The sequence below is a fragment of the Anolis carolinensis genome, chromosome 6 (assembly GCF_035594765.1).
Source record: "Anolis carolinensis isolate JA03-04 chromosome 6, rAnoCar3.1.pri, whole genome shotgun sequence".
In the NCBI taxonomy this organism is placed as follows: Eukaryota; Metazoa; Chordata; class Lepidosauria; order Squamata; family Dactyloidae; genus Anolis; species Anolis carolinensis.
Genome location: NC_085846.1, coordinates 88,645,489 through 88,672,153, shown reverse-complemented (window position 1 = coordinate 88,672,153; position 26,665 = coordinate 88,645,489). Strand labels below are relative to the sequence as shown.

The window sequence follows — 26,665 nt, the reverse complement described above, 5'->3', positions numbered from 1 at the left end:
TCAGATCCATTATCTTTATGAAAGACCTGCTGTGGATAGGGATAAAAACACCTAGTAGTGGTTTTACTAAGCTGGATGAAAAAAGCTTCTAATATTTTTGGACTCACCTTAAGATTGACACAATGGGTGCTATCAACATGCTACTGTCTCTACTAAGATTTCCTAATTTACATGAACAGATCCCTCCATGCTTCCTTGCAAATTGACAAGAAAAAATGAATGTTGGAAGATTAAAAAATCATTTCTGTGTCTGAGGGAAAGTCCTTCATTTGTGGTATTACTTTCGTTTCTCCCTTTCTGCCCCCTTTTTTTCCCTTTGGCTTTAAACAAGATCAGAGTTTTGGAATTCCCTCTCCATATAAACAGCAAAAAGGCTTGCTTACTCATCATTGTTCCTGAGCAGTTGAAGAAGACAGAGCAAGTGGAGTACTTGGAAGGGACAGAAGGAGGTAATGTGGAAGCCTTGTTTAGGGTCCTCCGATTTTAGGCAGATGGACTACATAGGATAAATATGGAGTGTGGGATAAGGATATAATCCTGTGCTAAGTTCAAAGAAAAAGAACAACTTTGGGAAGAGAAAGTGGGCCTTTTTTTTAAGGATTGCTTCTGATGTGACTGTGAACTATCCATGTTTGGTGGGCAATCCTACTGGAATCAACCAGGTTGACTCTGGTGTAAAAGTAAAGATTTCTGATTTAAAACTGGACTGTGTATGTGTGTGTGTGTGTATAGGTGCCTCCGGTGGCTCAGTGTGTTAAAGCGCTGAGCTGCTGAACTTGCAGACCGAAAGGTCCCAGGTTCAAACCTGGGAGCAGAGTGAGCGCCCACTGTTAGCTCCAGCTTCTGCCCTAGCAGTTCGAAAACATGCCAATGTGAGTAGATCAATAGGTACCGCTCCGGCAGGAAGGTAAAGGCGTTCCATGCAGTCATGCCGGCCACATGACCTTGGAGGTGTCTCCGGACAATGCCGGCTCTTTGGCTTAGAAATGGAGATGAGCACCAACCCCCAGAGTCAGACATGACTGGACGTAACGTCAGGGGAAACCTTTACCTTTACCTTTATATAAAACATTTTTTGCATGGGATATATATCATTTTGAGGCTCCCCACTTATATCTGTTTTTCTGTGGGAAGTTTGAAGCAGCAGAACACATTTTTTGTTTTTTTTTCTGAATAAGTGTGGTGTGCAATACAGAAAACAAATGTTCTGAACTGGATTGATCTCCCTCCAGGACTGCTGAAGTTAAAATAGTTTTCTGGAGGCTTTTCCTAGAGTTTTCTTATAAGATGTTAACTGAGGAAAAAGCATCACATCCATGGTGGTGTGATATCTTCACATGACATCTCTCCTGTTTTATATGAACAGAATTGGATTAAAATACCCTAGCAGAATTTAATTGAACATTGGGAAGGTTGGGCGCTACCAATGGGACAAGTTAAGATATTATTTTATGTGAGTACTGAGCACAGACTACAGGTAATAAAAGAATTTCAATAGTAAAAATGTGGTGGGTTATTTCAATAGATTAGAAGAAAGCACCAAAATATACAAATCTGGCCTTGAAAACATTGCACAGATGTAACTCTGACAGTCTCAGCTCTGCCATAATAATTGTGAAGAAGAAATGAATATGGGGCTAAATTTAATAAGCTAATGATTTCACTTGGTCTTCTCTAAGTATGACTAGAGGTGTATCCATTGTCTCCATTTTTGTATTTCCTCCCCCTCTTGCTTTTGGAGTGGATTCTGATACCATACTTCACAAAATAAAGGGATATGTGACAGCGTATTAATTTCACAAGACAATTTATTAATTTCTTTCTGGACAATTTATTTCCTTATCCAAGTGGGAAATAAAGCCCAGTCATATTTGGGCAATCCTGATATCTTTTCTTAAGGAAGAACCTATGTTGTACAGAAGCTGATTACTTACACCACTCGAAGCATATTGCATGCAGTAAAATGTGAAACTCTTATATAGTATATCTTTTGTTATTTTGTGGTGCTTGTGACAAATTCAAGGATGATAGACTTGATTTTCAAACTTGTGTAATTTTGAAATCTTGTTCATTATTTGCTGTTCTTGAAAATAGTCAGGTGTTGGTAGATTTCTCAGTATAAGGGAATCCCACAGCCTTCTATTTAACTGGAGACTTCACTAGCTGACTGTTTCGACCCTCTTTTTTCTTTTTCCACAAGGAGCTGCCATTGCTATTCACCGAGTCATACCTAAGGTAAGGATGCAAATCCTTTAATATTGTGAAGCCAAATAATTATGGTATAATACTTTACAATTCAGGGTGAGCGTCCCTTATTGGAAATTACAAAATACTTCAAAATCCTAAGTTGTCCACTGAGATAGTTACACTTTTGTTTTCTGTTGTTTTAATGTATACAAACTTAGTTTCACACACAACATTATTAAACATAGTGTTTATAGAATTACCTTCAGGATATATGTATAAGATGTTAATGAAACATGAATATATTTTGTGTTCCAACTTGGTCCCATCTGCAAGATATATCAATATGTATGATAATGCAACTACAGGTATTCCAAAACATTTAAAAAATCTAAAATCCAAAACACTTCTGGTTCCAAGAATTTTGAATAAGGGACATTCAACTTGTACTTTGGGACATCTGAATATCAGGAGAAATCTACATATAATTCTCCCCTGAATGGAGTTTTCTAACCATTGGACAACCGCCACCTTTTTACCAATAATTACAAATATCATTTTCATACCTAGAGTAAGGCTCTCACTTGTGAGACCTGTTTCCAAATCACTACTGCAGTTTATGTGGACTTATGCATTGCTGAATTGTGGTTATCAAGTATTTACAACATTAAGTTTTCAGAGGTTTACAGATTATTAGGTATTTATGATGTCCACAAAATGATGAAAAAGATAAGAACTAGGAACAATTATTTGGACTACAGAGAAAAATCTTCTATGACAACTGGGGAACTGTGATAGCTGCAGTCGAAAATATAACTTCTTCAAGCTCTGAGCAAGGGATATCTTTAAAGAAGATAGGGGATTTACTTCATTGCACAGGATCCCCTTTCTAGCACACTTTTTGAATCAGGCGTCTTTTTGAAATGCCACCTCCCAAGGGATTGTTCCCTTTAAGCCCCTATACTTAAAGGAGACAGACACACCTTTCAAAATATTTCTTTCAATGGGATCCATACTGTCTTTAAACCACTTTTTGTGTGTGTGTCAGGAGTGACTTGAGAAACTGCAAGTCGCTTTTGGTGTGAGAGAATTGGCCTTCTGCAATGATATTGCACAGGGGATGCCAGGATGTTTTGATGTTTTTACCATCTTTGTGGGAGGCTTCGCTCATGCACCCGCATGGGGAGCTGGAGCTGACAGAGAGAGCTCACCCACACTTTCCCTCGATTCAAATTGGCAACCTTCAGGTCAGCAACCAAACCTTGAAGTCAACAGTCCTGCTGGCACAAGGGTTTAATCCATTGCACCATCGGGGACTCCTTTAACCCACTAATGGAAACAGAAAACGCATTAACAGATTGCCTACACTGAAACATCACAAAATAATTGGACAAATCCACCACTTCTCATCACAAGGGAAAACATCCACACTTAAAGCATTTCTATGCACAGGGAAAGGATTGGAGTTAAAGCCTGCCCTTCTTTGAAATCCTTTCGTTTCTACACACTATAGAAATTGAGTCCGATGAGCAATCACTGGAAGCAGTCTTGTGTTGTTTGATGGACTTTGTAGGAGTCTGTCTTTGAAGTGTAACAGAGGAAAACTTCCATGTGATAAAGTTCTATGAGGCATATTTTTGGATTTTCATTCCTATGAGTTGGGAGAAATTAACTTGAATAATTTCTTTGTGTCCACCCTTGTTCCATCTTAAGACTTGGGATCCAAGGCCAGTCAAGTTATTTTGTCTTTTATGGCAGAAAACCACAAGCACTTTCCTGATAGCAAATATGAAATAGTAACTATCAGTTTCCTATCTTTTTATAGCATTCCAAATTGGTTGTCTAATGGTAGGACATTTGAAAGATGTGAAAACATGACAAAATTTTTCAGGCAGCTGTAAAGAGACAAGGAGATAGCATTAAGGATATTGTAGACTTGTAAAAAACATTAAGGATATTGTAAAAAAAGGATATTGAGGGATGAAACATATCCTGGAAGTTACCAGAACCCCACCCCTTTTTCATTTCAGGTTCTCAAGAAGAGAATGGGCATCACAATCACCTTGCTTGCACTCTTTTGTGTTCTGCCATTCACCTTCTCCAGTTCTGTCATTTATTACACAAGTTACAAGGGGATATGTCGGGATAAATGTGGTTATCATGGCTCTAAATACACTTGGTGCAAACAATATGGTGGAAATGGGAAAGATTGGGACTATTGCTCTTTAGAGGAAGGTCTGTCTGCTGAAGGCAAAAAATGCACCACATCTTGTGATTCTTTTGGAGGCTCCTACCGTTACTGTTACCATAAAGATGGAGGATGGTATTACTGTGGATTGCAGAAGGAGCAAGATTTCCTTGAATACTCCCAGGTGAATCACATCTGTCTCAAGAACTGCAGAGCAACTCAAGGTTCTTTCCATTGTGAAACGATCTATGGTCTTCAACGCTGCTCTCCGTTCCATGACATAACTCCTACTGGCTTGCCTTGCCACAACAACTACCGTTGCGCTACATACGGGCACTCCTCATATCGTTGCCTTACTGATGACAACAATTCCATATGGGACCATTGCGGACGGAAGAGCTTGGATGGGTGTGTTTGGGTTACCTATGAGAGCAATTCTTTCCAAGTAGAGGTCTGCACACTTTCCAACACCCTGAAGGAAGGCAAGGTCATCCTCCGCAGGGAAAGGCGGGACAACATGTTCCCTCCTACCAAGGAGGAATTCAAAAATGCTGTCCACCTTATTGATAAAATCATGTTAGTCACACGTCACCCTGATCCTGGTCCTCAGGGAAGCATTAATTTCCATAAGCAGGAAGATATATTCTGCAAGGGCATCAATTATACCAGTATGGAACTGCACATAAAATTATCTGATGAAACCACTGAACCCATTGCACATGTTGTCTTCCCAACATTCCTGAGTTCTGCTCATCTCCTGCGCCTAGCATTTTACAGTAGTCTCCACAGCACTTTTTATCCACCTGCCTACACCATTGCTGTGTCTTTGAATGAGCCAATGTTATGTTTTATTGACCATCAGTAATAAATTGGCCTGATCATCTTGTTCATATAGCATATATCATATATATTTGACATCTATGCAGTTGCTGCTTTGCCATACTGTACTATCATCACTGTATTTACCAGTATTTGTGGATGCTTTCACTTCCCCTCCCCTTACCACAATGTTATGTGTAGCCTTAAATCTTTCAGTTGTTGGGCTAGGTCCAGCTGCAGTTGTCGTCAAGTAACAATCTTCAGTTATGTTCATTAGTATGAATTACTGACACCTGTATCTATGCTCAAAAGAGATCATTCAGTATAGCCCATACATTGAGACTTTGTGTAATTCCCCAGCTTTGGTGAGGTATCCTTTGTAATTGTGTCTCATGAAAACTACCTGATTAATGGAATTAATAAAAACTGACTATTGCAATATGAAACTGACTACTGTGAGGTTTTAATGTATCTGTTATCTATATACCATAACATCTTTGGTATGTACTTTACTTACTTTGAACAGCTTTACCTTTCATTAATTTTGGAACTCTACATCCACCAATGTATTCTACCTAATTTTTGTATCCATGGTGGCTGCACCCAATTAATCAGCTGGCATCTAACTTTCTAGTAGCAAGTTTTAAGGGGCCTCATCAGGCTGATCCTCAAATGAAATTCTACTCCCTGAAACTGCAATGCTTAATAGAAAGTGATTCCCCTCCTAAAATATAACACTGGCCAACACACATTTTTGGTTCCTCAAGTGCTAGCTCTGTTTCTGGGTCTATTTGATTCCCCCATCAGCTCTAGTTTTTTAGATATAGAACATATCTAAAATATCAGTCACCATCTGCTCGTTGATAGAAAGTCATAACAACCATATCTAAGAAACTAGAGCTGATGCGGTCTATTCAAAACAATTTTTTAAATCAATGCCTCAAATAAATCGAGGATCAGCCTTAAAAACCAAGACATCTGCCACACCACAGAGATGAAGCCACCTATGACCAGAGCATCACACAGGAGTCCAGAGTAAAGGCAAACAGTTTATTGCAAAAAGCACATAAAATATACAACAAAAAGCAGGAATAAAGAAAGAAGTTATAAAACCCAAAATTCAACAATCAAATGTCTCTTGCAAATCCAAAGCAAATGACTCTAGCAAATCCAGGCAAGACAATTCAATAGTAGTCCAAAATCCAAAAGCAACTTGTGTCCATAGGCAAAACTTGAACAAAGATACACAACATAAACATAGAAAAACTCCCAGAATACTTAAATCCCAAAACCAAGACAAGAAATAGAGAACCCAGGCAGGACTGTAAAAGCCATGTTGCCTGAATTGAAGAGTGCTTAGCACATAGCTCCTAATTTATAGACATGAAATCATTATGACTCCCCTGGAACTTTTGCTTCCCATGGAGGCGTGTTGGCCTATGAAGCTGGCTATCTGCTCGAAGTTCCAGGCTCCTTGCTTAGACCAATGTCAACAAGTGTATTCTCATGAGAATATTTTATCCCTTCGTCTTCACTAGGGCATTGAAGGCCTGGAGGATCAGAGGCAATTAGATTTTCAGGCCCAGCTGTGCCTGTGCCTAAAGTAGTTTCACTTTCTAGCTCTGCATGAGACTGGCCTTCTGCCTGAGACTGAATCCCATGAAAACCCACAATCAGATCTGACTCCAAATCGTCAGTAATCTCATCAAACAGCTGTGACTGCTGCTGAGTTACAACAACACTAAGAAAAAAAGTGTTTTTGTTGATCTGTGTAATATTTCTGTATGCATGCAGAACTATAGCTGATGCCTTCCTTGACACTCAAGTGAAAAAAACAAAAAAACAAAACAGGAGGCAGGTGAAATACCAATCCAGTGAATCACATATTTTCTTCACATTTTGCATTCTTTTCAGTGTCACTTCAACTTGGAAGGAAAGTCTATATCAGCCAGTTGTTACCCAACTCTTTGAGAGAGACCGGCAAAATTGCATTGCTCTTTATTTCAAAAAAATGGGAATGTCATTCGGGAGTATCAGTATGCAAAGGGATCTTTTGGCAGCTTTAGTGACCTCATCACACTAGCACATGGATCCACTTTAATTCCAGTTTCTGGCTCCTGCAGAATTCTGAGGCATGTAGTTTAGGAACTGGCCTTTAAACTGCTCAGCCATACAGCTCCTGAGCCTCACTAAACTACAAACCCCAGAATTCAGCAGGAGGCAGAAACTGAATTTAATGTAAATCTATCATAAAAACATGGTGAAAGTTTATTACACTGCAAAAAACTTTTTCTTTGCGCAAGGGACATTGTCCTATAGCACATTTTGCTTTGAGTCTCCACCAATTTAACAAAGTTTCTGCCACAAAAACAATGTTTTTGGAGTAGAACAATGACTTTCAAAGTAAGGACCACATAATGAAACAGGAAATAATACTTTCAAACCAGGAACAGATTTTATTTATTATAAAAAATGTTTTTTTATAAAAACTTTGAAAATTTGCCAAAAACCCATAGATAAGTGAAATGTCTTGAAATTTGTGGGTTAACAGTGGTAAATGTGTTCTACCATTGTAGCAAGTTTCACCTCAATAGCTTCAAAAATGCAAGGGAAAGGAGATCCTAAAATTTCCATAGTAGTACTAATTATTGCAGTAATGCGCATGCACAATTACTGTAAACAAAAAATAACAAAATTTTCTTAGTCTTGTTAGAGTTTTGAAATTTTCACCACCAAAACTTTAGAAATACATTGGAAATGAAGTGTCAGCACGCCTTATTTTTGTAAGTACTTTTGAACCATTTTTAAAGGGATCGCACATGCATATTAGTGACAATTCTCACAGTAGTGTGTTTATAAGGGAAGGCCAATAGATTTTCTGATTACCCATCCATTCATCCTTCACACAATATACCAGTCTACTATCTTGATGTGAGCTATTTCTCTCATAATGCAAAGAATTTTGGAATGGCTTGGTCTCCAAAGAAGCATCAGACCCATTATCTTGATGAAAGATCTGCTCTGGATAGGGATAAAAACACCCAATAGTGGTGGATCAAAAAGGCTCACCTTAAGGTTTTTGGACTCATCATAAGGTTGAAGCAATGGGTGCTATCAACATACTAGAGTCTCTACTAACATTTCCTAAATCACATGAACAGATCCATCCATTCTTCCTTGCAAATTGAGAAGAACAAATGAATGTTGGAAGATTGAGAAATCATTTCTGTGTCTGAGGGAAAGTCTTTCATTTGTGGTATTGCTTTCGTTTCTCCCTTTCTGCCCCCTTTTCCCCTTGGCTTTAAACAAGGTCAGAGTTTTGGAATTCTCTCCCAATATAAACAGCAAAAGTATTGCTTACTCATCATTGTTCCTGAGAAGTTGAAGAAGACAGAGCAAGTGGAGTACTTGGAAGGGACAGAAGGAGGTAATGTGGAAGCCAATTTTAGTCCTCCAATTTTAGGCAGATGTACTGCATATGATAAATAAGGAGTGTGGGACAAGGATATAATCCTGTGCTAAATTCAAAGAAAAAGAACAACTTTGGGAAGGGAAAAACGATTGTTTGGAAAGAAGAGCACATATGCTGTCCCCTCGGGGAGATAGGATGGCATACACATAAATAATAATAATAATAATAATAATAATAATAATAATTATTATTATTATTATTATTATTATTATTATTATTATTATTATTATTATTATTATGAGGTGTGTCAAGTGTGAGCCATCCATGTTTGGCAGTCAATCCTAGTGGGATCAACCTGGTTGACTGCTGTAAATGTAAAAATTTCTGATTGAAAACTGGATTATATGTGTATGTGTGTATGTACACACACACACACACACAGGATATATATCATTTTGCTTTCAGGGGCTTGAGGCACTTCATTTTGAGCCTCCCCACTTATATTTGTATTTTTATGGGAAGCTGGAAGCAGTAGAAAACATCTTTTGTTTTTTTTCTGAATATACTTAGTGTGATAGAATGTTCTGAAATATTTTGAACTGGATTGATCTCCCTCCAGGAGTCTTGAAGTTAAAATAGTGTTCTGGATTGCTCTTTTCTTCTAGTTGTTAACCGAGGATAAAACATGACATCCTTGGTGGTGTGTTCTGCATTATGTCTCTCCTGTTTTATATAAACAGCATTGGATTAAAATACCCCTAGCAGAATTTAATTGAACACTTGCAGGCTAAATTGGGAAGGTTGGGTGTTACCAATGGGAAAAGTTACGATATTATTTTATGTGAGTACTGTAGACAGACCACAGATAATCAAAGAATTTCAATAGTGAAATGTGGTGGGTTATTTGAATTGACTTACAAGAAAGGATCAAAATATATAAATCTGTCCTGGAAAACATTGCATAGATGTCATTCTGACAGTCTCAGCTCTGCTACTATAATTGTGAAGAACTAAATATGGGGCTAAATTCAGCTATTGGTTTTACTTGGTCTTATTGAAGGTGTATCCTTTTTTCCTTTTTCATATTTCCTCTTTCTCCTGCTTTTGGAGTGGATTCTGATACCATACTTCCCAAGATAATGGAGTATGTGACAGCATATCCATTTCACAAGTAAGCTTAGGTCTTTGAAGACAATTTATTTCCTTATCCAAGTGGAAAATAAAGCCGAGTTATATTTGGGCAATCCTGATGTTTTCCTTAACGAAGAACATATGCATGGAGTGAAATGTGAAACTCTTCTATCGTATGTCTTTTGTTATTTTGTAGTGTTTACTTCTTATGACGAATTCAGGGACGGTAGACTTAATTTTCTCACTTGTGTAATTTTGGTATTTTGTTTGATGGACTTTGTAGGAGTCTGTCTTTGAAATGTAACAGAGGTAAACTTCCATGTGATGAGGCCCTATGAGGCATATTTTTCGATTCCCATTCCTATGAGTGAGGAGAAATAAACTTGATTAATTTCATTACATTGAATATCAAACAATATTTGTGTCCTACCCGTGTCCCAGTGTAAGACTGGGATCCAAGGTAAGTCAAGTTATTTTGTCTTCTATGGCAGAAAACTCCGCAAGCACTTTCCTGATATCAAATATGAAATAGTAACTAACCGTTTCCTGTCTTTTGATAATATTTCAAATCGGTTGTCTTATGGTAGGACCATTTGAAAGATTGAAAACATTACAAAATGAATTCGTTTCTGGCAGCTGTAAAGAGTCAAGAAGATAGCATTATGGAAATTGTAGATTTGTAACAAACATTAAGGATAATGAAAGAAGGATAGTGTGGCATGTAACATAATTTTGTAAATTACCAGAACCCCACCCCTTTTTTATTTCAGGTTCTCAAGAAGAAAATGACTGTCTCAATCGCTTTGTTTGCACTCTTTTGTGTTCTGCCATTCACCTTCTCCAGTTCTGTCATTCATTACACAAGTTCCAATGGGATTTGTGGAGATAAATGTGATTATCATGGCTATAAATACACTTGGTGCAAACAATATGGTGGAAATGGGAAAGATTGGGACTATTGCTCCTTAGAGGAAGGTCTGGATGCTTCAGGCAAAAAATGTGCCACATCTTGTGATTTTTTTGGGACCTCCTACCGCTTCTGTTACCATAAAGATGGAGGGTGGCATTACTGTGGATTGCACAAGACTCAAGATTTCCTTGAATACTCCCAGGAGAATCACATCTGTCTCAAGAACTGCAGAGCAACTCAAGGTTCTTTCCATTGTGAAACAATCTATGGTCTTCAACGCTGCTCTCCGTTCCATGACATAACTCCTACTGGCTTGCCTTGCCACAACAACTACCGTTGCGCTACATACGGACACTCCACGTATCGCTGCCTTATTGATGACAACAATTCCATATGGGACTATTGCGGACGGAAGAGCTTGGATGGGTGTGTTTGGGTTTCCTATGAGAACAGTTCTTCCCAGGTAGATGTCTGCACACTTTCCAACATCCTAAATGAAGGCAAGGTCATCTTCCTCAGGGAAAGGCGAGACAGCATGCTCCCTCCTTCCGAAGAGGAATTCAAAAACGCTGTCCACCTTATTGATAAAATCATGTCAGTCACAAGTCACCCTGATCCTGGTCCTCAGGAAAGCATTAATTTCCATAAGCAGGAAGATATATTCTGCAAGAGCATCAATTATACCAGTGTGGAACTGCACATAAAATTATCCAATGAAACCACCGAGCCCATTGCACATGTCGTCTTCCCAACATTCCTGAGTTCTGCTCATCTCCTGCGCCTAGCATTTTACACTAGTCTCCACAGCACTTTTCATCCACCTGCCTATACCATTGTTGTGTCTTTTGATGAGCCAATGTTATGTTCTACTGACCATCAGTAACCTTTGGCCTGATCATCTTGTTCATATATCATATATATTTGACATCTATGCAATTGCTGCTTTGCCATACTGTACTATCATCACTGTATTTACCAGTATTTGTGGATGCTTTCACTTCCTCTCCCCTTACCACAATGTTATGTGCAATGTTAAATCTTTCAGTTGCTGGGCTAGGTCCAACTGCAGTTGCTGCAACTTCTGTCTTTTGATGAGCCAATGTTATGTTCTGCTGACCATCAGTAACCAATTGGCCTGATCATCTGATTTGCAGCGTTAAATCTTTCAGTTGTTGAGCTAGGTCCAACTGCATTTGTCGTCAAGTAACAAACTTCAGTTATGTTCATAAGTATGCATCACTGACACGTGTATCTATGCTCAAAAGAGAGCATACAGTATAATGCATACAGTGAGACTTTTTACAATTTACAATGGGGGGGGGGATATCCTTTGTAATTGCTTCTCATGAAAACTACCTGATATTAATGGAATCAATAAAAACTTACTATTGCAATATGAAACTGACTACTGTGAGGTCTTAATGCATCTATTTTCTATATACCATAACATTTTGATATGTACTTTACTTACTTTAAACGCCTTGGCCTTCCATGATGTTTGTAACTCTACATCCACTAAATGCATGGTTCACCTATTCTACATCATTGTTGTTTCCATGGTGGTTTCACCCAATTAATCAGCTGGCATCTAACTTTCTGGTAGCAAGTTTTAAGATACCCCACCAGGCTGTTTCTTAAATTAAATTCTACTGCCTGAAGCTGCACTGCTTGATAGAAAGTGCCTTCTCCCCTAAAATATAACACTGGCGAACACACATTTTGGTTCCTCAAATGCTAGCTCTGTTTCTGGGTCTATTTGATTTGCTGATGCCAAAAATGGAATTAGTTTTCCCCTATCAGCTCTAGTTTTTGAGATATTTGCACATTGATAGAAAATCACGATAACCATATTTAAGAATCTAGAGCTGATGCGGTCCATTCAATGCAATTTTTCGATCAACACCCTAAAGAAATCCAGGAATAGACTTATAAACGAAAACATTAAAAAAAATAGCTGATGCCTGCCTTGATGCTGAAGTGGAAACAGAAAAAATGTGCCCAGATTTGGCAAATGTAAAAGGATAAAACCGAAAAACATTGTTGTAAATCTCTTAACTTCATAACTTGGCTACTCTTCCTGTTCAGCTTTCAGGTTAAGCAGGAAAACTGTATAATCTCAAAGCACAAAACAGAAGAATTTGATGAGGTCCTTAGAAAAATTAATTTGGGACTGCCATTCCAAGAATCTCCCAGTCAGTCTGACCAGTGGGTGAAGGTTTCTGGTAATTACCCTCTTCCCAAAAGGGAACTTTTTCAGCTTGTGAGACCTAGCATGATAAAACATTTCCAAGAGTTCCATGACAGGGGGAGAATTATCATTAAATATTTACAAGATATATCTGTTATGCAATATATACTGTTGGTTTAGCCTTCATTGGCTTCAAACAATTTTGATCATTTAACATGTTTATGCATGTCCTTCAGGATTTCTCTTAAGTGAAATGGAGCAACATTTAGGTGAATGTGACTAGCTTGGTCTAGATCCAATTCAAGGAGAGGAGAGGCCAGTGAACATGTGATTCTCTCAGTCCAAAATACAAAAAAAAACCATAGTTTTTAGACATTATAGTTATTCCCAATTATGTCACAAACAGTACACAGAAGCAACATAACTACATTTTCACACACACAGAGAGATCCTATCCATTGAGTCTCTAACCCCTTGGAAAATTGCGTTTGTGGTGCTGTAAACAGGAAGCAGGTGAAATCCCAATCCACATTAATCACAACTTTTCTTCAGCCAAGTTTTTTGGCTGAATGATAATTTGGACCAGAATCTGCGAAGACAGGTCTCAACTAGCATGTGAATCACTACGGTCTTTCTCAGGGAGGAGAAATGATGGCTAAACTGGGATGGACATGTGAGGCCCAGTATCTATCTGGCTAAGCAGTTTAAAGGTCCCTCTAAACTACAAGCCCCAGAATTCTGCAGGAGACAGCAACCAAATTTAAAGTGAATCCATGCTCCAGTGTGATGAGATCCTATAGGAGATACATTTGCCTAGGCCCTGTTAACATTGGACACTATCTCTGTTAAAGGGTGTATAAGTCTTATTATGCAACACACTCTAACCATCACCACTTTGCCTTTGCTTGCATATACTGGACAGACAAAGTGGGTGCTTTTCTTTTAATAACTCCACAAAAAATATCATTCCACTAATGACTACTCAACCTTTCCCTTGGTGATACTATTCCAGGAAATGGCAGAAATTGCACTTTTACTGAATTATAGGATGCCATTTCATTGTAATATGCCATATGAAATCACAGTGAAATTTTATATAACAGAGATGAATTCACTCCCTGAGTATAGATAAAACCAACAAGCAGTAGAAGATTAACATGATTCCGAAAAAATCCAGTCATTTTTGTAATCTATATAAATTCTAGATTGGGGTTTGGTAATACCAGGATGGCATAGTGATTGAGCGTTGTGTCCTAGAGAAAATAGGTAGTTTCCCTCTTTTGCCATGAAAGCCCACTCACTGAGTGATGTTATGCAAGTCACATAACCCAGAAAACCCAATGATAGTTTTCACATTAGGGTCGCCATAGATCAGAAATCACTTGAAGGCACATAACAACCATATACCTTGGTTTGGGATTAGGCCAAATTGTTTCTTAACCTTTGGAAAGACTGGAAGGATCTCAGGTTATGTCTGAGACTATTCAATATGACTTGAGAATGGGCGGGGAGCTTGCCTCATCACTAATTTAGAAATCAAACTAAAGATCAGGTAGTTAACATGTTTGGTGTGAGGAAAAGCAGAAGGAGGGACATATAGGATTTACATCTAATTTGGAATGAAGAGCATGTGTGGTGTGGATGAAGTGATATGATTTTGCTACTGACTATATTGCCATTGCTTCATATTGGGTTTTCTTCTCACAAAGCATGTATCAGAAAACCACTGACTATTTTGTGAGGCAGACATCTTATGTTGCTTTCTTAAACGTGGTTTGGTGTGATGGAGGAAATAACCAAAGTCAAAATGCTAGGACTACTTGATTATCAGAAGCAGCAACATTAACTTCTAAGTACAAAGTGTTGTTTATGACTTTTAAAGCCCTACATGGTTTGGGTCCAGGTTACCTACAGGATTGCATTTTCCTGTACAACTCGCCTCACACACTTCGGTCCCTTGGAGGATGCCTACTCCAGCCTGCCAGAACCCGACTGGCAACCATCACCCAGAGGGCCTTTTCGTCTGTTGCCCCAAGATTGTGGAATGACCTGCCAGAAGAGGTTCGACAGCTGGATCAACTGTCAGAATTAAAGATACAGTTGAAGACCCATCTTTTTTGGCAGGCCTACCTGGTCAATTTTAAGTTGGGAATTTTAATCTGCATTTCATCAGTGGAATGAAACTTGTCTTTTAACTCTGTGCTATATGTCTTTTAAGAGTGTTTTATCTCTTGTTTTAATGATGTTATGTCCTGCCTCGAGCTGCAGAGAGAGGCGAGTTATTATTATTATTACAGTAGAGTCTCACTTATCCAAGCCTCGCTTATCCAAGCTTCTGGATAATCCAAGCCATTTTTGCAGTAAATGTTTTCAATATATTGTGATATTTTGGTGCTAAATTCGTAAATATAGTAATTACAACATAACATTACTGCGTATTGAACTACTTTTTCTGTCAAATTTATTGTATAACATGATGTTTTGGTGCTTAATTTGTAAAATTATAACCTAATTTTATGTTTAATAGGCTTTTCCTCAATCCCTCCTTATTATCCAAGATATTCGCTTATCCAACATTCTGCCAGCCCATTTAGCTTGGATAAGTGAGACTCTACTGTATTATTATTATTATTATTATTATTATTATTATTATTATTATTACTACTTTGTGATCTTTTCCGTTCCTTCTTTAGGTTGCAGTTCTTATAATCTTTGAGATTAGCAATCTTTGAGATCTTTACTGTAATAGTCTGGAGCTGAATGGTCCATTAGACACATTAACTTTACAATACATTTGTTTCTGGATGTGTTGGAAATGGCAAGAAATTATTTAGTTGGCATAGATCAATATAACTAATAATATTTTAAAACTCTCCCTAGAGTTATGGCTAAGTCATGATGACCACCCATGCTTCCACATTAAGCACAACACCATTGCTAGCTAGTGTCAATGCGGCTGATTTTTCCATGCTTCCTTGCATGAGTAACTATCATGTGACTAGTACAGGCATGGGCAAACTAAGGCCCGGGGCTTGGATGCGGCCCCGAGGCACTTACCTCAGGCCCTCCCCATTTATGCTGTTCTCTTGGCATAAAGACATGGTGGCCCACAGCAGCTGAGAGCTATCTGGAGCACTGCTCATGCATGGACTAGTAGATACCCAGTGGCAGCTGGTGGGTTTGTATCAATCCTCTACTTTAGGGAAAGGGTTCATTTGGATAACTCATTTAAAGTTCAGATTAAACTCCAGACCAAATTCACATGAAAGCCACTAGACACATCTATAGATATATTTAGAAGATGGAGGAAAGTTAGGTAATTTCTCTGAGTGAAGGCCCCTGCTTTACAGTTTCTATCTCTCTCCTCCCAAACTTTTCTGTTTTCAAATGAGGTCAAAGTTTTGGAACTTATTCAACATAATATAAAAACTAAAAAAAATATTGTTTGCTCATCATTGCTCTTGTGGGTTTGGTTGAGAAAACAAGAGAATCACTTAATGGGCAGTGCCTTGCTTTGAATCCTCCTATTCAAAGAAATGAGCAATTCAGTATAAGCAGAAGTGTGGAACAAGATTAAATCCTCATTCCCACCTCATTTAAAGCCAAAACTACTGCTTTAGTTAAAAGCAGAATGACAGTAGGGCTTTTAAAAGCTTGTTTGGCAGAGAAAAAACATATGTGGAAGGGATGAGGAAATCAACAATGGCTATTATTCTGTTTGTGTCTTCAAGGACACTTCTACATAGACCCAAATCTTAAGAGGAACTGGGATTTTATGTCCCATTTCCTTTCAGGCTTGAGGCCACACAGCTGTCAAAATTCAATGCCACGTCATATATACAAATAAACAATACAACAACTCTAGCAATAAATGGTTGAAATGTTTAACTACAATAAAAACAGATTAAAAACGAAGTGCCTAGTTCCATAATCGTTATTTGTGCTGCTACATTCAAGTCCAGTTTCATATTACACTTATCTCCAAATGCCTGTGCGCAAAGCCAACTTTTTAAACTTTTTCCTGAAGACCAGGAGGGAGGGGGCCAATCTGATGTCACTGGGGAGGGAGTTCCATAGCCGATGGGCCAACACTGAGAAGGCCCTGTCTCTCGTCCCCATGAATCGCGCTTGCGAAGGGGGTGGGATCGAGAGCAGGGCCTCCCCAGCAGATCTTAGCACACTGACTGTCTCATAGAGATACATTCGGACAGGTAAGTTGGGCCAGATCCAGTGTAAAAAGGGCCTTTGAGTATGTACATTGCTCTATATCCCAGGATCTGATCGCAGATTATCTGCTTTGATCTGGATTATACGAGTCTATAATGCCAGATAATCTGGTATAAACAGAAAATCTAGAATCAGATCCTAGGATATAGGGCAGTGTAAATCCAATACAGCCTCTATATCACAGGATCTGATCCCAGGTTTTCTGTATATCCGAGATTATCTGGCAGTGCGGACTCATAAATCCAGTTTAAAGCAGAAAATTTGGGATCAAATTCTGGGATATAGGGCCTGTCTGGAGGGCTCCAGAGTCACTACTGGAGGGCTAGATACCCTAAAGGTACAAAATTCTGTATGATGTTGGAAGCTAAGCAGGATCAGCCCTCTGTGTGTGTGTGTGCATGCATGAGCCTTCAAGTCATCTCTGGATTTATTGCAAACTCCATGAATTTCACAGGGAATTCTTAGGCTAGGATACTCCAAGGTGGTTTTGCCAGTTTCTTCTTCTGAAATATAACCGACAGCACATGATTTTCAATTTAGGATTAAATCATGGGAGCTAAAACATTAATTATAACCCCACATGATTATCAAAAAATCGATGCTGGGAACTTATCCTGTTGATACCTTTTGTGAAGGCTAGCCTGAGAATTATTTGTTTCAAGGTTGTTCCATTGACTTCATGTTGTTAGGATTTGATTTGTGATTCGCAAAATCATTACCTAAGCCTCTAAATCATACCTAGCCACTATACTGCAGCATACTGGCTCAAATGAAGATAACATCTGAACCTCTAGCACAATGTGTACTTGCTAAATGCCAATTTGACTGTCAACGCCTGTGCCTGCTTTGTCTCCTGGCAAAGCTAGCTGGAAGCAGAGAAGCAGTCAGAGTCTCTTTCCCAAATATCACATGTGGCAGCCAACACGTTGTCACTGCTTTGAGCATCAAAAGGCCACATGGCAGACTTCCCAAGGTTGCTACTCCTGGCTTGGGAAATGTTCGGAGCCAGTATTCAGCTGCTTTTTGTGTTTTTCTTGTGTATGTCAATGAACTCAACTGGGCCCGAAGTCAACACAGAACATTTTTAGTGTCTACAGCATCAGAGTCAATCCCTTTTGTCAGAAACATTAGTTATAATTTGCTAAGCTTTCACAGACTGGGAAAATTTACAAGACTCGGGCTTCTGGAAATTGTAGTAAAAAATAGGCTTTCAAATCTATAAAATAATACTTCTGTTTTAATAAGACTTCCTGTGATGCTTTTTGCTCTGTCCTCTAAGCCTCTGACTGAAAGGAAAGGGAATAACCAAGCATATTATCAGAAGTTGTTCTTTTTTCTTTTTATGTTGCTTCGATGGAACAGGTAATAGTGACATGGAGGGAGATGCGATGGTCCAGCAGGACCAATATGGTCTTGGTTGGGCTGGACATACTGGATGACAATGTGATACCACAGCAGATTCAGCTGGTTGCACCCTCATGGCATTGGGTAAGCTGCACTCACTCATCCTACAAGCAATATGTCCTCCTCAAAATTTTGCCAAGACAACTATTTGATAAAGTTGTCATAAATTGAAGTTGATGTGAAAGCAGATAACAACAGCTGTCTGAAAAACACTTTTTAAAAATTCCATCAGCCAATTCACAATTACAGGTATAAGAAATGTTAAACGCATTTCATGGAAAGTAAGGATGGGATCATGTAGCCTTCAATGTATTTTTGTATTGAAACTCTCAGCACAATTCACCATCATCATAGGTTATCACTCGTGGCCGAGTATGATTGCCTTTCAAGTGTAGGGTTTTGGTGGTGGGTCAGCAGGTGACTGTAGAGACCTATTCTTGATCCGCATGTTCTTCCACAGTGAGGACATCAATTTCCAGATGGGAGGTGGTCTCAACAAGGCTTGGCATGACGCACTTTATTTTTTTTAAATAATACTTTATTTTTATATCCCGCTCCCATCTCCCCCAGGGGGACTCGGGGTGGCTCACATAGGGAACAAGCCCAATGTCACATATAATAAACAGTCATACAATAAAACCAATATAACCAATAAAACCATATAACAGCATAAAACTGGATATAACAGCATATCAGAACAATGAGTCTGAGCATAGTGTAATATATATATATATAGAGGCAAAAATTATACAGGCTCAACGTAAGACTCAGGATAAAATATAGGGTGATCAGGAAGAGTAATTTCATTCAAAAATAAAATCAACAAGAGAGGAACATTGATAAGGTGGGAAGGCTGCGACAACTACATCTCTAACTGGGGCTATTCAGTCAAAAACATTTCGAAATAGCCATGCTTTGAGGTCCTTACAAAAAATGGACAGAGAGGGTGCCAGCCTGATCTCCTTAGGGAGGGAGTTCCAGACCCGGGGGGCCACCACTGAGAAGGCCCTCTCCCTCGTCTCCACCAACCACACCTGAGACGGAGGCGGGAGCGAGATGAGGGCCTCTCCAGACGATCTCAAGGCCCACGTGGGTTCATAGGGGAGGAGGCAGTCACGGACATGACACACCTTCCTCTTGACATATTTCTCCCTTTCCCCCTTCATTTGTGCATCTTCGAATTCCACTGCAGTGCTGGTCACAGCTGACCTTCAGTCAGAGTGCTTGAGGGCTAAGGCTTCCCAGTTCTCTGTGTTTATGCCACAGTTTTTAAGGTTAGCTTTAAGCCCATATTTAAATATTTTCCAGTCCAGCAACATTTCATTTTCCATTCTTGAGTTGAGAGTATAATAACTGCTTTGGGAGGCGACAATCAGGTATTTGGACAACGTGGCCAGTCCAACGAAATTGATGGTGAAGGATCATCGCTTCAGTGCTGGTGGTCTTTGCTTCTTCCAGAATGCTGACATTTGTCCACCGGACTTCCCAAGAGATTTGCAGGATTTTTCAGGGGCAACGCTGATGGAATAGTTCCAGAAGTTGAAAGTGACTTCTGTAGATAGTAGATTATATCCCAGTAGGCATATAACAGGGTTGGGAATACAATGGCTTTACGAACAAGCATCTTGGTATCCCTATGAATGTCCCAATCCTCAAACATTCTCTGCTTTATTCGAAAAAAAATGCTACACTTGAAGAGCTCAGGCAGCTGGCTAAACTTGCTGGGCCCAGAAAATATCTAGAAGACTGCCCCATCTCTGATGGAATTTGAAGTGATTCCCAAATGTTGGTCATCCAGGTGATTGGACATGCGCATCCACAATTCTTGACTGTTGGTCATGATGGCTGGGGCTTCTGGGAGTTGAAGTCCAAAACACCCAGAGAACCAAAGTTTGGGAAGCACTGTGTCATATTAAAGTACTGCCAGAACTCTTGGCATCATCTATCACAACATAACCTATCAGGCATAATCTGAGATGTGATGTAACCAAGGGAAAGTATGTGACAGCTGTCCTCTGAGCAGACAAATCTCAGAGCTGGAATGATAAATCCCAAGAGAAAACATGTGGCAGACATTAAAACTGGTAATACTATGCAAGATTGTAGCAAACTGTAGGATGCAAAATCCTCACTATCATGTTTATTAAAAATCCTATTTAGCTGTAATCTCCATCCCCACCAAACCCCAATAAGACATGTTTATGCCCACAAAGTGATAAACAAATTATAGGAATCAGCATTGTTCCAAAACCCATAGGACACAAAAGCTTCCTTGGTTGAAAACTATGCCAACAAACTATTAATTCATCCTCTGAGTCATCACGGTTTATGAGGTAGCCAAGAGCCAGAAATATCAACAGAAAAAGTCAAATCTTATGCATTTCCCTCTTGCTTTTGTTGAGGATCAACACAGAATTCCTTCTGCAACTGTGCTATAGACTATTTATAAAGAGGATGTGTTGGATGGAAATTTTTAAGCTGATAAAAAGTAAAGGCCATCCTATTTTAAGCTCTTTTATCCAGTTAGCTGACTAAAAGCATTTTATAGCTAGGTCAGAAAAAGCTCACAGGGATACAGGGCATTCATTAGCGTCCATAGATCGGGGCATTAAAAGGCAGAGGAAGAGGAGACAAGGAAAATAGTTCCAGTCAGCCAAGAACATCTGAAAATTTTTTTAGTTAGAAGAGCCTCAAGGAGGGAACAGTGTAGATAAACTGTGGCCCAGCCTTAAAAGAAATTTGTGTGTGTACAGGGCATGTGCACACTGTTTTTAGACGAGCCCATCCCTGTTCTAAATAAGATGACACATACTGTACTCCCAGGCTTCCAGATAAATCTTGCAGCATAAAAAAAGAACAATGAAATCTGATCCTATTCTGCTTTAGTCCATTCTGTTTATATTTCTCTTTCCACATTTCAAGTTTCTTTTACAAGCATTTTGATTGAAAGTCAAAAACACAGTTGCCCGAAGCAGCGGATGCAACAGATAGATTTTACGGGTGGTGAGTTTTTATTTATTTATTTATTTATTGTCTCCCTTTTTTAAAAGGTAGAATTAAATTTGATAGAATGTGGAAGTTGTAAAAAGTGGTCATCTGTGCATTGCTGAACCACACACCCCATTCCAATGAAGGGATCATAGCAAGCCCTCACATTTTCCCATTTGTTGCACATTCAACCTAGGCAGGTGTTCCTCAATGCCAGAAATTCATAGATGGAATACAAGCACAAAATATACTCCCAAAAGAGTCATAATAGAGCCATGGTTTGCAGCGTAAAATTCTGGGACTTTTTCAAGAGCAGGGACAATTTCATTTTGTCTCAGATTTCCTCACTCCCCCAGAGTTTAGCTCGGAGTAGATGTGGGTGCTTGTTTTCTGGTGCTCCAGAATGTAGAACACAAACCAATGTATTCAAATGAGAAGAAAGGAGACTCTATCTAAACATTAAGGAAAATTTTTAAAAAACTGTGGAATAGTTTGCCTCAGAGAGTGGTAATTTCTAATCTTCTGAGCTGGACAGACAAGTTTAATTAGTGCTTTATATGTGTATTCCTGCATGATAGGGAGCTGAATTAGATTGGATCTACATTGCCCTATATCCCTGGATTGGATCCCAGATTATTTGTTTATCCCAGATTATTTTGCAGTGTTGGCGCATAACCCACTTCAAAGCAGATAATCTGGGATCAGATCCTCAGATATAAGGCAGATATAGATCCAACCTTAGATATCCCTTGTGTTCCAAATCAAAGGTTCTATAATTACACAATTCAAGCAGATCCAAACCAGGTGTAAGTAAAACTAGCCTTCTGGCTTTCCACATGTAGGACACAAGAAAGCCAGCACAGTGGAGTGGCTTCCTTTTAATGACTTGTTCATGGTCACCCAAAGGGTTTCCATGGCTGAGTGGGAATTCAAATCCGAAATCCACATTGGCTCTGAAATGATGGCTATTAAGATTACAGAACTTGTGAAAGACTTAAGTGCCATATAATGAGTCCAGATACCAGGGCTGAAGTCCAAACAAATAAAATAAAAACACGCCAAAGACCATACTACATTAATACAACGTCCCTCTCTCACACCAGAAGTGACTTGCAGTTTCTTAAGTCGCTCCTGACACACACATTTTTTTTTTACAAAAATCTAAAGTCATAAGTATTTCAAGGTCCAGCCATGACAATAAAATTGCAAAACACACACCGATCATGGTGAGAAGATGCCAAAGTTAGAAATCAGATATTTGAAGGCAAACCAAGCATTACCAAGTGAGATTAGAAACAAGAAGGTCAGAGTTCAGGAAACAAAAGCTAGAAAGTGCAAATTGAGGTCAAAGTCCATAAGTCAAAAACCAGGAATTCAGTTGTCACGGTCCATGAATCAAAGCCAGGTATACAGGAATACAAACATGGTCGAAAGCAGTACAAGGAAACAAAGGTCATAACATCCGCCCTCCATCTTGATCTGCTTCAAAAGAAGATATGAACACAGTGGACGGTGGGGGATCATATCCCTGGAGTGACAGATCTGTGTGTGGACCTGCTGTCAAATTCCAGGATTTCTTGGTTCAGTTATAAAACACAGATTTTGATGCTGTCTGGACATACCCTGAGAAACTGTGATCTAGAGGCAGGGCCGGCCGGAGATATTTTTTGATGTGAAGCGGGGGTGCTGAAAAGCGCCCCCGCCACCGGCGCCCTGGCCCCGCCCAGCGTGCCCTGGCTCCGCCTCCCACGCTGCGTGGGAGGCGGGGCCAGGGCGAATAGTGAGGGGGCGGGGCCAGAGTTGGCCCCGCCCCCCGCCCAGCGTGCCCTGGCCCCGCCTCCCACGCAGCGTGGGAGGCGGGGCCAGGGCACGCTGGGCGGGGGGGGGCAGAGTTAGCCCCGCCTCCCACGCTACCCCCGCTCGCCCGTCTGGCCTTTTGTAGCAGGCCAGACTTCAGCGGAGGTTCCTCCAGGCCGCAATCGCGGCCTGGAGAAACCTCCGCTGAGTCTGGCCTGCTACAAAAGGCCAGACGGGCGAGCGGGGGTAGCGTGGGAGGCGGGGCCAGCTCTGACGCCGCTCCCCCCCCCCCGCCCAGCGTGCCTTGGCCCCGCCTCCCATGCTGCGTGGGAGGCAGGGCCAAGGCACGCTGGGCGGGGGGGGGAGCGGCGTCAGAGCTGGCCCCGCCTCCCACGCTACTCCCGCTCGCCCGTCTGGCCTTTTCTAGCAGGCCAGACGGGCCAGGGCGCACTGGGCGGGAGGCGGGGCACCGTCAGGGCGGTGCCCCGCCTCCCGCCCAGCCTGACGGCGCCCCCCCGGCCTGCGCCCGAGGCGGCGGCGTCAGGTGCCTCATTAGTGGGGCCGGCCCTGTCTAGAGGATCTAGGTTTTGGAACCACTGGTATTACAAACAGTGTTTTCTAAGGTTACAGTTTTAAAAACTTGGAACTGTGGTAGAGACAAAGAGCATAACGTCTGGCATTTTTTGTAGAATTTTTAAAAGTTTATTTATTTATTTATTTAAACCATTTATATTCCACCCTTCTAACCCCAAAGGGGACTCAGGGTGGAGCACAACATATATATGACAAACATTCAATGCCGGAATATAAAATAAGATATAAATACATCAATATTAAATCAGTTAATACCAGTCCCTCCCTCTCCAAAAGTAAAAAAAGGAACAAAAATTACAGGTTTCATCAACACTGCAAAATTAATGAAGTTTGACACCACTTTAACAGCTACAGCTCAATGCCATGGAACCATGAGGGTTGAAACTATTTAGCCTTCTCTGCCAAATAGTGCTGATGTCTTGTTGAACCACAACTTGCATGATTCCATAGCACAATTCCAAAGCAATCCATAGTATTGAGTTGTGGCAGTTAAAGTGGTGTCAAACTTCATTACTTTTACAGTGTAGATGCACCCACAATTAGAAATACAAGTAGGCTTTTAGGTACTGTAACAAGCAATTACTCTTTAGATCTGATGTTAATTAACAAGAAAATATTACTTCCAGACAGTAACTTCACAAACTCCGATCAGGAGAGACAAAGGAGCTTCAGTCTTATTTTAAATCCTGTTTATATATAAGCTTGAGCTTGAGAAACCAGCCCTGGGAAAACTCAAAAGACTTGGCATGAAACAGGCCATCAAGTTGAGTCTCCAGGAATGCTCTATACACTGTTTGCTTGTCAAGTTGTTCATGTAAATGCGGATGACAGAAAAGGCAGGCTGTTATTCCTCTCCTGTTCACCCAAACAGTGTGCTGCCGTCATAATGCTCTCAGGGTGTAATGCTCCATTAAATCATATGATGCACCATTGACGTAGGCAGGTGACTCTGAAAGGGGAGCATGGATTTAATGGTGCTTCAGCCAGTGCCATGTTATTTGGAGTGATGGAAGTGTAGTCATGGCAGCCACGGGGAAGCAAAACAACACTGAATAAACAACTTGATGTTATGACATAAAAGTAAGATGAAAGAAAACAGAAGTTCACTCAGTTGTGCATTTACCTTGACATATTTTCCCACATTCTCCACTCAGTTGCTGCAGTTGTGCAAACTTCAGCAAACAACTCTCTAAAAGTGACTCAGGTTTTAATCCTGATTATTAATCCCATTTGCTGTTTGTTTACTATCTGTCCCACAAGTGATGAGTGCCTTGGGACAGCCTAATGCAAACTGATTTTTTTAAAAAATGTTACTGCTTGAGGAAGATTAAATAATAACTGAAGTGACCCATATATGCCTTTCTTTAAGCATGACTAGAACAGACATTAATCCATCTCATGGATCCTTGAGATGAGAATAAAATGAATTTCTTAAGAGTTTTAAGAGATCGTTAAAAACATGTCAGTGCTTCAGTCAATTCTTAGAACTGAGATTATAGTAGATGGCTATAGTCTCAATTCTACTGTTAGGTCTAGTGCCCATCCAGACTGCACAATTATAATTCTATTGTTTTACTTTAATTTCCATGGTTCCATCTTATGGAATACTGGTGTCTGCAGATTTTGGAAAGCTTTGGCTGGGAATTTTAAATACTCTGCTCCAAATTTCAAATTCCAGGATCCCATGGAATGGAAATGTGTCAATAATACATTACGACTCCCAAACCTCATGTATCCTGTGAAGGAAATATATAGGTTATTATTTTTTTAATCCTTTGAGACTGTAGCAAAGTCATACTTTCTTCTTTATGAGCAATATTGCTGCCATCAGACCTTTTCTTTCTGCTTCCTCTACCAAGACCTTAGTTCATGCCTTGATCATTTCCATCCTTGTTTACTGTAATCTGCTTTTGACTCATCTTCCATTATTCACTTAGTTCTCTGATTTCTATTCAACATTCTGCTAAGATTATCTCTTTGGACCATGATTCAATTTTTGATATGCCTTCATAGATTATGTCTCCCTTCCAGCCATGGCAGCCATGAAGCCTCTCGTTGTATCATCCTGAGTGGAGGAAATGATGCCTGAGGAGTTGGGAGAAGTGAGGAGGAAAATCCCTCTGCCTCCTTATGCATAATTTTCTATACTCAGGAAGATGTGAGGAGATGCTTCATGGCTGCCAGGGACCCTTTTAAGTAAGTTTTAGGGGAAACATTTGGGGCCTGGGGGGGAAGTTTTTCAAAGCTCAAATAAGTAGGATAGCTGTGTGGAAGCAGTCCCAGTCGTCAGTCCCAATAGGCTCAATGCCTCATTAGACCCAGATCTTTCATTAAGATCTGGATCGAATGAGATATTTAAGGGAAACCCGATTTACTCCACATTAATTTGCTTTTACCAAAGGCATTGTTTGGATGCCTCTGGTAAAAGTGAGACAGGTCTCGCTTTTAAGGCCCGACTGGAAGGGCACCATGAGTACTGGTCCTATAAAAATGTGAGTTATAAAGTATTAATTTATAATCTTGTATATTTTGATTACATGTGTTGGTCAGTTTGCTTTATATTATATTATATTATATTGTATTTTTATTTTATCTTGATAATTTATTTTACACTTGTACAATATTGTATAATTTTATATTTTATTATTCCTTCCTTCCCCCTGTCTATGCAAAATGCCCACTGGTTTAGGTCATTTTATTTATAAAGCATCATGTGCAGTGATAAAACAACAACAACAACTCCTCCTCCTCATACTTTCATTGACATGGAACTCCGCACCCAGCAGTGGTTTAGAGCCACCATAATGGCATATTCCAATTACA

The 26,665-nt window shown here is 39.8% G+C and overlaps 1 protein-coding gene across 2 annotated transcripts; it reads left to right on the top strand.

Moving 5' to 3' along the window:
• The first annotated feature begins 172 nt into the window (after positions 1-172).
• Positions 173-12,045, top strand: LOC100555274 (uncharacterized). Of its 2 annotated transcripts, none has more exons than XM_008112602.3 (3): positions 173-449; positions 2,201-2,235; positions 10,505-12,045. In XM_008112602.3, the coding sequence occupies exons 1-3, from the start codon at positions 188-190 to the stop codon at positions 11,525-11,527; spliced, it is 1,320 nt and encodes a 439-aa protein (XP_008110809.1). In that variant the 5' UTR covers positions 173-187; the 3' UTR covers positions 11,528-12,045. The 2 variants fall into 2 exon arrangements, with proteins under 2 accessions (XP_008110809.1, XP_003222051.2); XM_003222003.3 differs by lacking the exon at positions 10,505-12,045 and adding an exon at positions 4,215-5,637.
• Positions 12,046-26,665: the final 14,620 nt, after the last annotated feature.

Excerpts from the sequence above, each read along its gene's own strand:
- LOC100555274 (XM_008112602.3), top strand. The coding sequence starts at position 188 with ATGCTTCCTTGCAAATTGACAAGAAAAAATGAATGTTGGAAGATTAAA. Across the intron at positions 450-2,200 it reads CTTGGAAGGGACAGAAGGAG|GAGCTGCCATTGCTATTCAC; the intron begins GTAATGTGGAAG and ends TTTTTCCACAAG. Across the intron at positions 2,236-10,504 it reads TTCACCGAGTCATACCTAAG|GTTCTCAAGAAGAAAATGAC; the intron begins GTAAGGATGCAA and ends TTTTTATTTCAG.